The following is a 15,704-nucleotide window of genomic DNA, read 5'->3' on the forward strand; positions in this document are numbered from 1 at the left end:
TGGGCCAGGCTTCCTGGAGAGTCTGGGCCACTTCAGGCCATGCCCACCGGGACCTCCTGGTCTGCAGCTGTCTCATCGCTGCGTGTCCGGGCCGTGGACAGAGGCCAGGGACAGCGGCGACACGGGAAAGGGGAGCAGCTGCTTTGGTGACGCTGGGGCCCCGGGGCTCAGCTGCCCAAGGAGGCCTGGGGCCGGGAATTCTGCTGCTCCTTTTCCAGCCTGGAAGGGGAGAAGGCAGCATGTTGGCCCGGAAGAGCGGTTCCTTGTCAGAGGACCCTCCTTTCCAGGCAGGAAGAGAGAGGCTTGTTGGAAGGCGGGGGGGGGGGGGGGGATGATGGGGTGGGCTGTGTACTGGCGGGTAGCGGCTGCATCAGAGCAGATGGGGGCGCCACCCCTGCATCACGTCGCGCTCTGGCGTCTCCTCTGGGAAGCAGGCCCAAGGCAGGGAGAGCGTGTGTGAGGACACGTGCTGTTGTGGTTCGGGTGCTTGTTTACATCACTGATGCACGGTGGGGGCGGGGAGGGCAGTGACGGAGGGGGAGTCACTCCGCCGTGTGGGAAGAGCTGGCTCACATAGGCTTAAACGGCACAGAAATTTGTAGCTGAGAAAGGCCTTGGGTGGAGTTCAGGAGTGGGTCGATCAAGTTTCACCTTCACTTCTATGTGGTTTTTCCCCCCAACTCTGTATGTTAGTACATCGACAGACGGGTTTCTTTGTGGGACCTGAATGCCTACAGCAGATCTGAGTCTTCTAAGCCCAGAGAGAGAGCTGTCCTGTCTCAGACCATCTCACCAAGGCTCTGATTGGACCACTTGATGGCATGGTCCCTCTGAACCAGTTTCTGAACCCACCCTGTGCTGGCCCCAGACCTCAGTTAGGTCCCCAAAGAGAGGAGACCCTTCTGGCCCAGGTGCTGGGTGGCTGGGAAGCTGGCAGGTTGCGTTCTGGACCCCAGGGGCCCATGGGGTGAGACTTCCCAGCCTCTCCTTTCTCATGTTCCTCAGATCCCCAGATCGTCTGGATGGTGACCAGACGGGGGGTGGGTGGGATTCTTGAAAACGGGTGTCCCATCTTATCCATTGAGTTAAATGTGCAGCGAGGACCTGCTGAGAGCCCGGCACAGGGGTGGGCAGAGGAGACGGAGAGCGAAGGGCCACGTGGAAGGACGGGGTGGGTTGGGGATAGCTTGCATGTCCTGGGTGGTGACCTCAGTACTGAATGGGAATGACTAGGAAGGACCAGCTGTGTGGAAATCTGGAGTGTCAGGCAGAGGGCACAGCTAGTGCAAAGGCCCTGAGGTCAGAACCAGCTTGGGTAGGCTGGGACAGCATGTAGTGGGTAAGTCTGGAGTGCAGTTCGTGAGTTGGGGGCTGCGGTTGATGTAAATGGGACATCTGTGGGAGCCAGATCACCTAGAAACACTCACCTTCGACCAGGATGGAACATTCAGATTTTATTCTAAACCCGATGGGACCCTTAATTTACTCTTCTAAGTACATAGTGAACAACATGAAGTCTTTATTTTGAGAATTTTCGAATAGGAGATCTGACAAATAAAACGAACACCACGTAGAGTCGATCACAGTTCCTTTGCTGCGTGCGTGTTCGCATGAGTGTGAACCTTGACCGTAGTTGTGTTGAACGGGTGGGAAGCAGGTGCCGACACCCGGACCCCTCTCCCGGGCAGCTCCACATCTGTCTCCTGAAGGACAGGAAGTTCTGTCGTCACCACCCCCAAGAACGGACAGGGTTCCCTGTGATCTTCCAGCCGTGGCCACACTTAGAGCCCCAGTCGCCCTGTCTGGGGATGGGGTTCGTTTTGGACGGGGTGAAGAGTTTTTGCTGTGGTCACTTGGGGGCCCCTCGAGGGTGGGGTGGGGAGAGTGCTTATTTAAAAATAGAGCAGCCGGAGACTGGTAAGAAACTCGGGTGGCTCTGAGGCCGGGCTGAGCCCATGTCCAGAGGCCCCTGTGTTCAACGGGAGGGCGTTTGGAATGAGCCTGTTCTTTTTTGGGTAACATTTATTTACTTACTCTGAGAGCAAGAATGGGGGGGGGGGGACGGGCAGAGAGAGGGGGGGAGAGAATTCCAGGCAGGCTCCATGTTATCAAGAGAGGAGCCTGACGCCGGGCTTGATCCCACGAACCCTGAATCATGACCTGAGCTGATATCAAGAGCTGGACACTTAACTGACTGAGTCGCCCGGGCGCCCCCTCCCCCCCCCCCCGCCCCTGTTCCTGTTCTTCTGTAAGGAGCCCAGAGCCCCTGATGCATTGTTTTCAGCAGGGACGCGGAGGGGTTTGGTCCAGATGGCTCCACCGGACCTCTGACCTGCACGCCCCGCCCCCACCGTGAGCCGGCCCCCCTCAGATCACGGAGCCCCCACCCCTTAGAGGTTCCAAGGACCACGAGTCAGCTGCCCACGCTGCCCTTCCCTGGGAAGCTGAGTGTGGCCCCGTGGGAGGCCCGACCGGTGGGTGGGGTGGCGGCGAGGCTGTGCTGTCAGCACAGGGCCCCGAGTTCGAGCCCATCCACCGGGGCCTGCCGTGTATCTGGGAGCGCGGTCTCGCCCTGAGCCTTGCCCCTCCTGCTCTGTGAAATGGGGTGGGGTGCAGGGAGGACTGAGGTGCGTGCTTGTGGCTCCTGGCGAAGGGGGCGCGTGTGACAGTGTGGTGGCCGTGCGGGATGGGTCAGGCAGGAGGCGGGCCCAGCGTGGAAGGACCCCTGTGTCCTCAGGGTGCTGTAACAGACTCCCACAGATAGGCAGCCGAAGACAACGGAACTGCGTGCTCCCCCAGCTCCGGAGGCCAGGAGTCCGAAGTCACGGTGTGGGCAGAACCGTGTTCCGGCCGGGGGCTCTAGGGCGGATCCCAGCAGCCTCTCCCAGCCTCGGGGGCCCAGGTCCCTGCGGTCTCTGCCTCTGTTTCCCCTCTGACAGGGTCATGTCTCCTTTCCTTCCCTCACATGGACACCCGATCATGCGATTTAGAGCTCTCCCTAACCTGGGATGACCTCGTCTCAGGTTCCTTTTTTAATAAGGTCAAGTTATGTGTAGATTCTCAGGGTCACCATTCAGCCACCAACAGAGGGCACCGGCCTGTTTTCCGCACAGGCTGCCTTTCCGCTTTCCCCCGACTTGTCCCCACTCCCTTGTCGTTTACGTGGCTGAAGGTTTGCTCACCTCTCCCACGTCCCTGCACCTCTGACTTCCCCGTTTTCTGAGTCTGGGCTTTTCCTGGAGCCGCCCCGCATCCGTGACTTGTTTACGCGGCCCGAGGCTGAGCGGGACGGGGTCGGGTGGGGGGACAGCTGTCTGTCGTCACCCTCGACCCTCACCAACACGAGGCGGGGAGGGCGGGAGCCCCGGCGCTCAGCACAGCCAGTGTGGAGAGCATTCTACAGGTTCTGCGACCTGTCCCGCTGAGCCCCGCGGGGTCCCTGTGCGAGGATGTGCCCTCCCTGAGGTCGGAGGGACACGGCTGCCCTGGGCAGCGGGCTCCGGCTGCCCTTCTCCGACGGCACCCTCCTTTCCCTGTCCCATGGCCGAAGCCTGGGTTCCCCGGTTGGCAGGGAACTCCATTTCTCATCAAGCCCCGCCTGGCAGGGCAGGAGGGTCTCAAACTTGGCCCCGCTGATCATCTGGGGCGAAGCACTCCCACTTCTGGCCTCAGTTTACTCCTCCGTTCGTGAAGATATTAACACCCACCTCCTCGGGCCCTTGAGCGACAGGCTTCGCGCAGCGTGCTCATCAGGGTGGCGCACGGCGGGCGGTGGGCGCTCAGAACGAGACCCGCGTGGGACCGCCGGGGCCTTGAAGAGCCCAAACAATCCTGAAAACGCGTGGCCGGGAACAACCGTGGGAGTCACCTCGGGTTTCAAAACGCATCACAAAGTTGCAGCAATCAGAGCAGTGTGGTCGTGGCCCAAGGACAGACCCGGAGCAGTGGAGCAGGAGGGAAGCAGGCCTCACGCCGTGGGCAGGTGGTTTTTGACGGGAGGCCAGATGCAGTCAGCGGGAGGGGGTGGGCTCTTCACACACGGTGGGGCTGGACCCCACTCCCAGCCCCGACGGAAAAAGGCTAATTCGCAGTCCGTTGAAGGCCCCCCGGTGCAAGAGCCAAAACTGTAAGATTTCCCCGGAAAAACACGGCGGGGACTCTCGGTGACCTCGGGTTTGCCAGCGGGTTCTTGGGCACGACACCGAGCGCACCCGCGGCAAGAGGAAGGCGGGGGCGTCGGGCGTCATCAGGGTAACCGTCCGCTGCTCCTGCCGGGATCCCAGGCGGCCCTGCTCCCGGGCCTCCGCGGAGACTTGTGCCCGGCTCTGCCCCGGCCTCTCCGCCGTGAGCCTGAGCCCGAGCGTGGGGCGAGTTTGTTCCTGCTCTGGGCGGCGGGTCCACCCCACGGGGGCCCCACGCAGCGGTCGCATCCCCGGGGTCCGGGGTGCTGCCGTCTCCCACACGGGGCACGGTCCCGAGGCCCCCCGTGAGCGGGCCCAGACCCCACTCCGTCAGACTGAGGACAGGCTCTCTGGCAGGAGGCGTGGCTCTCCGTGCCCCGCGGGGGCCTCTCCATGCCCCGCGGGGCTATCTGCACCACAGCGCCCCAAGCGGCGTGGCCGTCGTCTGTCGCCAGAACCGCGTCCTCCTCTCCAGCGGGGTCGTGGGGCCCCGGGGAAGGGGGCAGGCTCTCCCCCCTCGAAGCCGGCCTGACCACTGCCCAGGGGCTCCCGTGCTGCCGGGTCTGCCAAAGACCAAGGTCGCGGGTTGCCTGAGTCGGGCTGGAATACGGGGTGGGGCGAGGTGTCCGGTCACGAGGACGAGGGAGGCATCGAGAGGGCGTTCAGGCGAGACTCCTGGACAGTGCCATCTGTCCCGCACAGCTGTTAGAGACCGGGAGGTTGGGGTCTTACGGGCAGCTTATCGCTGCCCCCCTGCTCGAGACCCAGGTCACCTTGGAGATGTGGAAGCCGGGCAGCTATGCTCCTGCCTGGGCGGGGGTCTTTTCTCTGAGGACACGCGGCGAGCGGCACTGTGGGTAGACGCAGAGAGGGACTTCCTTGTCTAGGAGAGACGGCGGAGGCCCCTCCGTGGATGCTGCTCGGGACTTTCATGATGACTCCCTGGACCCGGGACCACGGCTGAGCTTGAGGCCAGGGAATGGGGAACTTTCCACAAAGGGGATGCTTTCTAGGGGCCGCCCCAAGCCTGACAGACACCCCCAGAGCCTCACGGTCCCACATAACTTCCTTCCGTGGTGGGAGTGGTCCCTGCGTGTGCTGTAGCCCTTTGCCACATGACGAACGTGTCTGGGGAACCGGGGTCGGAATTTTAAGTGCTACGTAACGTGATTTGAAGTTAGCCGCGTGTAGCTGGTGGCTTTTGCATCGGACGAGGCATTTCTAGGAGGAGGCCAGGCCGGTGGCCCATCCCCCAGGGAAAGAGGCAGCCAGGCGCTCAGGGAAGCCTGTGCGTTTTCTTGGGGCCCGGGTCTGCCCGGGTCTTCGCGTGCTCCTGCCGTGCGTGCTCCTACGCGTGACTGTGTGTGTCTGGATCTCAGCCCGTCTCCGTGTGCCCGCGTGAGCGTGCGTGCCCGCGTGCAGCGCCGGCGGGGAGCACGGAGCCGGGAGCCGGGGCCTGGCGCCTAGGGGAGGACCGGCCGCTAAGCGGTGCTCCCGCGCTGTGCTCCCGCAGGAGCAGAAGTTCTGCCAGCGCTATGACCAGCTCATGGAGGCCTGGGAGAAGAAGGTGGAGCGCATCGAGAGCAACCCCCGGCGGCGGGCCAAGGAGAGCAAGGTGCGCGAGTACTACGAGAAGCAGTTCCCCGAGATCCGCAAGCAGCGCGAGCTGCAGGAGCGCATGCAGAGGTGAGCCGGGGCCGGAGCCCGACCCTCCCCCCCCCACCCCGCCCACCGCCCACCGCCTCCGTGCAGAGGTGAGGGGGGCCGGAGCCCGACCCTCCTCCCCCCCACCCCGCCCACCGCCTCCGTGCAGAGGTGAGGGGGGCCGGAGCCCGACCCTCCTCCCCCCACCCCCGCCCACCGCCTCCGTGCAGAGGTGAGGGGGGCCGGAGCCCGACCCTCCTCCCCCCCACCCCGCCCACCGCCTCCGTGCAGAGGTGAGGGGGGCCGGAGCCCGACCCTCCTCCCCCCCACCCCGCCCACCGCCTCCGTGCAGAGGTGAGGGGGGCCGGAGCCCGACCCTCCCCCCCCACCCCCGCCCACCGCCTCCGTGCAGAGGTGAGGGGGGCCGGAGCCCGACCCTCCTCCCCCCCACCCCGCCCACCGCCTCCGTGCAGAGGTGAGGGGGGCCGGAGCCCGACCCTCCTCCCCCCCACCCCGCCCACCGCCTCCGTGCAGAGGTGAGGGGGGCCGGAGCCCGACCCTCCCCCCCCACCCCCGCCCACCGCCTCCGTGCAGAGGTGAGGGGGGCCGGAGCCCGACCCTCCTCCCCCCACCCCACCCACCGCCTCTGTTCCTTCAAGGTACCTCAGGGGCCTGGGTCAGGGAGAGCCCGGGCTGGTGTGAAACATCGAACGCAGCAAGGGCTCAAACCGGCGATGCAGGGGCCGTATCGGGCCCCTGGACGCGTCGCTCGGAGCCTGCTTGGCCTTAGTGCCGATTAGAAACTGAGACACGTTTTGGCGGAGCAAGCTGTCCTTCCCGCGTGCCACGGGCTGGTGCCACCCAGTTGTGTTCCTTCACGTGGGCCGTGTGGCCCCTGAGGGCAGCAGAGCCTGAGATGCTGGGTGTGGATCGAAGGCCAGGGGACTGCCTGCCTGGCTTTGCGGCCAGATCAGGGTGCTTGCCCGTCTCCCCTGGTGGTCGGGAGGGCTGCATGTCAGGGAGGGCCTGGCGCACAGTCGGTTGCCTGGGGGCGTGTGGCTGTGCTTTGCTGTTACGCAGAGAGGTGACGGGCAGCGGGCAGTGACAGTGCCCCTTCCGGGCCTCCTGGACGCTCGCGTCCACGTCTCACCGGTGCCTCCCCCCAGGCCTGAGAGCCGGATGTGACAAGGGAGGGAACTGAGGCAAAGGTCCACACACATGGGTCTGTGGGCTGGGCTTCGGGGGCATCTGAGGAGAGGGCGGGACTGAGCGCCTCGGGTATTCCTGGGTCAGGGCTGGGGCTGCTGGACGCCCCCAGCCTGGGGCGGTCCCTGTGGGCATGGGAGGCCTGGCCCCTTTCCGCCTCCCTCCCTGCCGCCTACACTCTGCCCTGCGTCTGGGGAAGTTGTGGGCTCGGTCCGCGCCGTGGTGCCAGCTGGGCCCCCGCTGCCGCCGGCCTGGTCCTGAGGGTGTCCCTTTGGTCTCCAGCAGGGTGGGCCAGCGGGGCAGCGGGCTTTCCATGTCGGCCGCCCGCAGCGAGCACGAGGTGTCCGAGATCATCGATGGCCTCTCCGAGCAGGAGGTAAGAGTGTGGCCGTGCCCCTGGCCTCAGCTTCACTCCCCTGCTCCCCACGCGTGGGAGCGTCCTGGTGGGAGGCAGAGCTCACCCAGTGGCTGAAATCGAGGGGCTTGTCCCTGAAGCGTGGGCAGAACCGGTGCAGGGCATTGAGGCCCGGCGGGAGTGGCCGTCCATCGCCTGCCTCCCGCCTGAAGGTCGAGCAGAGAAAGGCGTGTCGCTGGGCTGTGGCCATCCGGCAGGACGTGGCCGGGAGGGCCACAGCGGAGGGGGGCTGGGGGACGAGTACCCCTGCCTCTCGCGCCTCCCGGTGCCTCCCACTGACTGAGCCCAACCGGAAGCCAGAGGCAGGGGTACCTGAAAACTGTGGTTTCCAGGCCAGCCTCTCAGTGCCCAGGCTGGGGGCGGGTGGACAGTTCCCAGCACGCTGACCGTCCACTAGGCCGGACCCCAGCCCTGCCAGCGTGAGCGCGCTCTCCTTATCCCCTGGGGGGAAGGGGGGGCTGGACAACCCGAACTCAGCCTGAGTGACCCCGGCCGTGGTCTGGGGGCCCAGAGATGGTCAGGAAGCAGGGAGACGAGGCATTTGCCCTGGGGAAGTGTTGTTGGTAGCCACCTGGTCCCTTCCGGGTCTTGGGGGCCAAGCTTGTAACGTGCCAGGCCCCCACCCTGCTTGTTCCCGACAACATGGTGGACACGAGGGCGTGTCGTGGAGGGAGGGAAGTGCGTTCCTCTTCCCTGGGGGACTTGGATCCAGTAGCGTGGCTGTGGTTCATTGTGGCAGCCACCAGCGGCACGTGGCTGTTTACATCGAAGTTAACTAAAAGGAAACAGAGCTGAACCTTCGGTTCCTTGGTCACATGCGCCACACGTTCGGGGCTGGTCCAGCTCCCACGCTGGACGGGGCAGGTGGCTTCTGGGCAGCTCTGCCCTGGCTGCCGATTCTCCTGTGCCATAGAGTTAGGAGTCCTGGGGGGACAGGCGCCCCGTATAAACTGGAGATTTCTAGGCCCTACCCCTGGAGGCTCTGATTTAGCTGATCTGGGGTGGAGCCTAGGACTCTGAGCTTTTACCAAGTTACCCACATGATTCTGATGCGGGTAATTCAGACTGTCTGGCCACGAAGAGAGACCTTCCTTTTAAAACTTCACGTGGTGGGCGGGGGCGGGGCTCCGGAGCGGCTCATTCGGTGGAGCGTCCAACTTCGGCTCGGGTCGTGGTCTCATGGTTTGAGAGTTTGAGCTCCTGCGTCGGGCTCCGCGCTGCCCTCCCCCTCTCTCTGCCTCTCCCCTGCCCCTGCTCTTTCTTTGTGTCTCTAAGTGAATAAATAAAACTTAAAGAAAAAATGACAAAAGTACCTTCACTTGGTACGTCCCTATTTCGGACGCCATTTGGTCCTCAGAAAGCAGAACTCGGAGAGCCTTTGTCCACAGTCACGCCTGCGGGTTTGCCGTGGCTCTTGTCCCACGGATGCTATCTGTGGCCACGTGCACATCCCGCAGGGGTGCGGACCTGGGTTCACTTTGCCCCGGAAGCAAGAGGAGGGCGGGGGGCCCTCTCCCCAGTGTTTCCTGCCTGAAGGCCAAGGGCGAGGGGCATCGCAGTTTGATGCAGTGTTCCTGTCCCCAGCCCCCAGCCCAGAGGCCTGCTTCCCCAGGTCCTGGCCCCCGGCCTCCTGAGGCTGTTGAGGGGGTGGCCTTTGGGGTGGGTGGTCAGAGGGGGAATTCAGGGCAGAGACTCCCTGGGAGGGCGGGAAGGAGGGGGCCGGGTGGGAGGAGAGACGCCCTATTCTTCGGGAAGCTTTCCACAGTCACAGCGTGCAGTGACCATGCCGTGGTCTGCCATCAGTGCCCCTCTGGGAGGACGACGGGCGAGATGGTAGTTCTGGAGGGCTGTGCCAAGTGCTGGCAGCCTCAGGCCTCCGGGGGGGGGGGGGGGCTGTCCTCCTGGGCCGGGCGCAGGGCTGTGTGCCCCTGCTGGGATTCCAGATGTTGAAGGAGAGGTTGGCTGTGGGATGCCGGGCAGCGGATCCTTTGAACTCGCTGACCTTGGCCGTGCTGGGCCCTCGCCTGCCTCCTCAGATGGGTAATTAATCGCCAGTAATGGGCTGGCTGCAGAGATTTGGGGAAGTGAGCCCAGCTGAGTGGTGGCCCGGAGCCTCTTCACAGCCTTCCCGATGCATCATGAGGGAGCCCGCCCGACTCCTGTCCGCACGGGGCTGGCGGGCTGGATCCCAAGCCGATGCCAGGGCTGGGGAGGGTGGCGGGCAGGGGGTGGGTCCGTGCCCGCCCGCCCCCCCCCCCCCCCCGGCCCCTCTCCCTGTCCCGTGTGCCCTCGGAGCCTGGATGGCCAGGCCCGTCTCCTGAGCTGGTTTGGCCCAGCTGGCTGAACATCTTTCCTGTCGTGTTTTACGGTAGTTGTATTTCCAAAGAGGAGATTCATTGCCCGCCTCTCGCTGCAGATAAGGCGGCTGCTGTGCTCCACATTTAATTTACAGCCCCGTCCACCATAAACCTGTCCGGGGCTGCCTTTAAATTCTCCCTCCGCCGGCATGGCCTGTTATTATTTTTAACTCATCCTTCCCTCTGTCTCTGGCTCCGCCTCCCCCCCCCCCCCCCCCGCCCTTGCCGGGGACGCTGGCACCTTCACCTGGGCCCCCCTCCCCCTCCCGCCCCTCCCCCACCCTGTCCCCGGGCCCGCCCCCTGGAGCCCTCTGAGCCGGGCCCCCCTGCCCTGTCCTCCCTCCAGAACCTGGAGAAGCAGATGCGCCAGCTGGCCGTGATCCCGCCGATGCTCTACGACGCGGACCAGCAGCGCATCAAGTTCATCAACATGAACGGGCTCATGGACGACCCCATGAAGGTGTACAAGGACCGCCAGGTCATGAACATGTGGAGCGAGCAGGAGAAGGAGACCTTCCGGGAGAAGTGAGTGGCCCCTGGCCGGCTGTGGGCCTCCGCGGACCCCTCCTCCCTCTCCCGTCCCGGGAAGCGCTACCCGGTGAGGCGCGGACGGGCTCCCTGGGGCCGCCGTGACAAGGGACCACGGGCCACGGCCCGGGTAGCTGGCGGCAACAGGAAGTTTGTCCCCACTCCAGCGCCGGAGGCCACAGGCCCAGGATCAAGGCGTCCTTGATCAGGGTTGGCTCCTCCCGGAGGCTCTGAGGGAGGGGGCCCCCTGCCCCTCCCCCGGCCTCGGGGGCTCCCGGCCACCTTCTTCCTCCCGTGGCTTGTGCGCACATCGCTCCCTCTCTGCCTCTGTCTTCACGTGGTCTTTCCCGTGTGTCTGTCCGTGTCTGCCTCTTCTGTAAAGACCCCAGCCGTGTCGGATACAGGGCCCACCCTGCTCCCGTGTGACCCGTCTGAACTGGTTGCTTCCTTAGAGAACTCCTTTCCAAATCCGGTCACATTGGGAGGGTCTGGGTGGACGTGAAGTTCGGGGGACGCTGTTCAGCCCGGTACAAAGTGTCCAGGGCAGCCTTATGTGAAACGGGGCTCTGTGGGTGGGGAGGACGAGGCCAGAGGATCTCGGAGGTTGGGCCGGAGGGTAGGGGTGTGTGGCTGGCCGATGGCCCTTTGGTGTCATTTTGAAAGCGGCTGTTCGTTGAGCGCCTGTTCCTTCCCAGACACCGTGCAGATGTGTTTTCAGGGGTTTTGTGTGTTTGTCCCTCTTAGGCCTCATAAGAGCATCATCAGGCCGTCCTCATTACACAGGTTAGGAAACAGAGGCTCAGAGAGGGTAAGACACTTAAGGAGGGCCACACAGCTCACAAACGGTGGAGGACGGAAGGTGGACAGAGGGACTCAGACTCCCCCAGCTCCAGGGCAAGGGCTCAGCTGCAGTGAAGAGGCTCGTTGGGGAGCGGGAGGGGGCCAGGGAGCCGGAGAGCTTTGGAGAGCAGAGGCAGGAGTTGAGTGCCAAGAGATGAGGCCTGGGGTTTCTACAACGAAAAGAACAGAACGACCCGAGTGTTTGGGGGAGACGGGTGAGGAGCTGGTAGGTGGATAAAATCCTCGTCCCCTCAACTAAACTCAGAAGTTGTATCCCATGGACCCACGTGCCGGGCAGAGACCCCCGTGAGCTGGGCGGGCGGGAAACTCAGGCACGGGCGGAGGGCTCCACGCTTGGCCAGAAGGGGGTGTCGGAAACAGATTCTGCCTCCGGAGAAGGCCTCGTGGCCAGGGGACGCGACCACGTTCTGCAGCCACCTGCCGTGGGGCCGGCCGGGGCCTGGGGCTGTCTCTGCCCTTTGCGGGGTCAGGTGGCCCAAAGTGCCTGGGGGGGGGGGGGCCTGGGCAGGGATGATTCTGGGTGGTGGGCAGTGCAGGGGTGATGTGGCCGCACCAGAACGGGGAGGTGCGGGAGGAGCGACTGATGAGGGTCGTGGCGGGAGACTGTATTTTCTGGACTAGCTTTTGAGGATGGAAGTTCTAAAACATCCGTAAACTAGAGGGACGGTTGAAGGAGCGCCCGAGTGCCTAGCACAGCCTCAGCACCGCGGGGAGCAGGGCCCAGGGGCGTTTGGGGTGGAGCGCTCAGAGGCAGAAAACCCCGTGCCTCGGTGGCTCGTTTCTGAGTCCTCGCAACCACAGATGTGGTTGTGCCACGGTCAGGTCCCGCGGGTACCCTGTCGTCTCATTTTAAACCAGTGACGGACCACGGGCACGGATGCTAGCACCTACGCCGCGTTAGGTGTTTAAATTCCCCCGGCACGTTTGATGTGTTTATTTATTTACGCTTTCTTTAACACGAACAGACAAGCAAAAGAGAGGTGCTTCTGGGCTGTTTTCTGTGTTTCATTCTTCCTGGAGAGTTCACTTTTGCTCGTCTCACCTAATGATTTCATTGTTAATTCAGAAGAGGGGGGCACCCGGGCTGGGCCGCTGTCTGCTGAGCCTCAGCTTGGTGCCACGTGTCCTTCCGGGAGAGTGGTCGCGGTCAAGGCTGTCAGTGCAGGACTGATGGCTCTCGGGCCTCCGGAAGTCACGCGCAGTGGCCTAGAGCCCCACCGCTGACAGGCTTTGTCACCCCCAGCAGCCGCGCCGCTTCTCTGAGCCTCAGTTTCCACATCTGCAAAGCGGGTATAGCAACGGCGCCTCCCTTGTTTAGCTGCCGAGAGGTGCCCAGTGTGCAGGAAGTTCTCGGTGATCGTTGGCGGAAGATACGGACACAGGTGCAGGTTGGAGGGCGGTGGGAGAGGTGAGCTAGGGGGTTCCCAGGATTGACACCTGATCTCCTGGGACTCCGTCTCTCCTAGGAGAAACTCCGAGGAAGGGATCTAGGTGGGAAGGAAATGTCACTGGGGCAGGGAGAGGGAGGGGAAGGGGACTCCGTCTGGAAAAGAAGGGCGTTAGGCCGGCTCCAGCTTTGCGAGCTGCCTGAGGCAGGATCCCGGGCGGGGAAGCCTGCCACTCTGACTCTTGGCTTCCTCCTGGAAGAGAGAAGAGGCCGTTCCGGATTCTCCGGTGTCTGGTTGGGGAGCAGGGGAGGGGCCCGCTGGCCTCCCGCCCAGCCGTCTGGAGGGCCGGGCGGGAGAGCACCAGGCGCTGGCCCGGGCTCCCTCGTGGGACCCGGGGCCCCCGCCTCACCAGTGGCTCCTTCTCTCCCCGGAGGAGGCCGTGCGGGTAGTGGCGCATCGTGGGGACCGGCAGGCCGAGGCTGGGCCGGGGCCAGGGACCCCACCCAGCATCCCTGGGGCCCCCGCGGCCGTGACCCACATCTCCGCCCCCGCTGCCCGCGTGCTCCCGTGGCCCTGACATTTCAGCCTTGCCGAGTCTTTCCCAGTAGTTCTGCAGGCTTCGCGGGAAGCCCGTTGGTGGGGTGCCAGCACCCCGCACCCCCTCCGGCGTGAGCCCTTTCTTGCCACCTCCCCGCGGGCACGCAGAGCCCCAGCTCCCCGCTCTCCCGGGGAGGCTGGCGGTTCTCGGCCTGACCTGTGGCCTGGCTGCGAGGGCCCGCGTGGGCCGGGCGAGGCCCAGCTTCCCAGACCCGGCCGGAGATAGAAACAAAGGCATTTTTTACAAGGGGGGGAACCCCACCAAAGAGCTGCGTGCAGTGTCCTCATTTTTCCTGGAAGCCGCCTCCAGCAGGACAAACAAATATATTTTCAAAGGCGCTAAAACCAGTGACTCACTCCAAGGAACGCCCTCTCTCACCCTCGCCCGCCCGCCCTTCCCACACCCCCCTGGGCTTAATTGCTCCGAGTGGGGCGTCGCCCGCCCAGCCGGGCCCGCGGAGATGGCAGGCGCCCGTGTGCTCGGCGCCCGCCCAGCCGGGAAGCCCCCCGCGGCCGGGCCTCACGCCCGCCCTTCTCCTTCCGCAGGTTCATGCAGCACCCCAAGAACTTCGGCCTGATCGCATCGTTCCTGGAGAGGAAGGTGAGTCGCTGCCCCCACGCCCAGACGCCGGCCCGGCCGCCCTGCCCGCTCCGCGCCTCTCCGGGGTCCGCTCCGGTGGGCGGCCCCTTGCCCTGGCGCCCAGGGCCCTCCCTCCCTGCCCGCAGAGCTTGCCCCTTGCTCTGTCTGTCCCTCCTCCCCTCCTTCCCCCCTCACCCCTCCTGCTCCCTCCTCTGAGAAGCAGCCGCAGGCCCCGCCCCTGCTGGCCCAGGGGGCGGAGCACCAGGCCCAGAAACCCGGGAGCGCTGTGCACACCGGCCTCCCCGGCCAGCGCCTCGGACGTGGCAGCGAGCGTCCCTGCGGATTGGGCACAGGTTCTGGAAGCCATGCTGTGCCTGGCGCCCCAGTTACGGCTTTATAGGCGAGGGTGGCGTTCTTCCAGGGGGTTGGGCCCTCCGAGGGCCACTCTGTGCTTTCCGACACCCCGGATGCCAGCCAGGCGTGTGGCCAGTAAGTCCTCATCCCGCCGGGACGAACATTCCGTAGAGCTGCTGCTCAAACCCGAGCTCGCCCCCAAAGCCAGCCCAAGGCAGGGCGCCCCTTTTCACTCCCGGCTGCCACTCGGCACCCTTCGCTGGGCTGGGCAGAGCCCGGAGAAGCTGGGCGGGGTCTGCATGAGAGCCTGTGCCGTCGGGCGGAGCGGGAAGGGCGTCCAGCAAGGCTCACCTTCTGGGGCTGCTGTCCCCGGGGGGTTTTACGCTGCACTCCCTTGAATCAGGTTCTTCAGAGGCGGGGGCACCTGCCCACGCCCAGCCCTACAACATGCCCAGCTGCTGGAGGCCTCATGGTTTTCAGTCGAGGGAGGGCCGTCTGGGCAGGAGCCACGCAGCTATTTTAAAGTTGAACAGCTGTTCCCAGTGTCTGCCCTTAATGAGCTGATAGCCATAGGAGGAGGCAGACGAGGCAACGCGGGGAGATGAAATCTCTCTGTGCCTGAAAAACGCGCGCGGGGAAGCAAGCCCTGTAAACAGCCTTCCTCTGAGTTCATGACGGCTCCGTGCTGGGGGTGTGGACAGTCCGGGGGGCTCTAGGTCAGGGCTCCTCAGGGATGGAGGCGAGGGTTTCAGAAGCCGGTCACTGAACAGAATTGCTTGGGAACCGAGGAATCAGAGTCTCTACACTGGAGAGTAGACCTTAGGGTGTATTTTGGCTGAGAGGCAGCTCAGGACGGGACGTCAGTAGAGCTTCCAGAAGGGTCTGAAGCAGGGATTGCCAACTGTGCTCCGTGCCTTTGGGGAGAGGCGTGTTCTGAGCGAGGCCGATGGCCGGCCGGGGGCTCGGTGGGCCGGCCGGCCTGTGCCCGTCTGCGGGGGCAGCTGCTGCTTAGGGCCGGCTCCCTGTCGTCCGGCGCGGAAGGCGCGCCCCTGAGCCGTTCAAGGGCACGTCGGGCACCCCCGTCGCCCGACTTGCAAATACTGGCATCTGATGATTCAGTGGTTTTCTCCATGCTCGCGCGGGCCCCCGTTGGGGGGCCAGGCTTACCAGGGCAGTAGCCTCTGCCCACGTGTATTCTGGGAGGGGGCAGAGGCCCCGGGGCTTGAGGCCCAGCCTGCCTCGGCACCCAGCGGCCCTCACCTCACGGAACGGCCTCCAGAGGCTCCCAGTCTTGGCTCCCGCTCTGAGCACCACGGCGACATCTGACGTCCTGTCTGTCACGGCTGCCAGCGTCAGCCAGCTGTCACCTGGAGCTGGCCTGTGGTCACAGGTGGCAGGCACGGCCGTGCTGATTCTGTTTGCTCTGAGGATGTCGTCTTACGGGTCCCATTTGGGCAAGAGGTGGTGGAGTTCGGGGCGGGCCAGTCGCTTAATCAGCAGGTGGCACCAGGGTTCAGACCCAGAGTGGTGTGGAAAAGACCAAGGCAGAGACGCTCGTAAACGTCCCAAGAGGCGAAGGGGCGCGTGGGGACG

General features: G+C 64.6%; 1 protein-coding gene across 39 annotated transcripts in view; it reads left to right on the forward strand.

Moving 5' to 3' along the window:
* The window catches only part of NCOR2 (nuclear receptor corepressor 2), a 211,871-nt gene that overhangs the window by 111,649 nt on the left and 84,518 nt on the right, over positions 1–15,704 (forward strand). For 36 of the 39 annotated variants that reach the window (XM_043557333.1, XM_043557331.1, XM_043557336.1 and 33 more), the window contains 4 exons: positions 5,695–5,867; positions 7,314–7,407; positions 10,150–10,328; positions 13,724–13,778. In XM_043557333.1, the coding sequence (XP_043413268.1) occupies positions 5,695–5,867; positions 7,314–7,407; positions 10,150–10,328; positions 13,724–13,778 (501 nt within the window). The remainder of the gene's footprint in view (positions 1–5,694; positions 5,868–7,313; positions 7,408–10,149; positions 10,329–13,723; positions 13,779–15,704) is intronic. The other 3 variants (XM_043557329.1, XM_043557367.1, XM_043557364.1) reach the window with 1 other exon arrangement.

Source organism: Prionailurus bengalensis, chromosome D3 (genome assembly GCF_016509475.1).
Source record: "Prionailurus bengalensis isolate Pbe53 chromosome D3, Fcat_Pben_1.1_paternal_pri, whole genome shotgun sequence".
Classification (NCBI taxonomy): domain Eukaryota; kingdom Metazoa; phylum Chordata; class Mammalia; order Carnivora; family Felidae; genus Prionailurus; species Prionailurus bengalensis.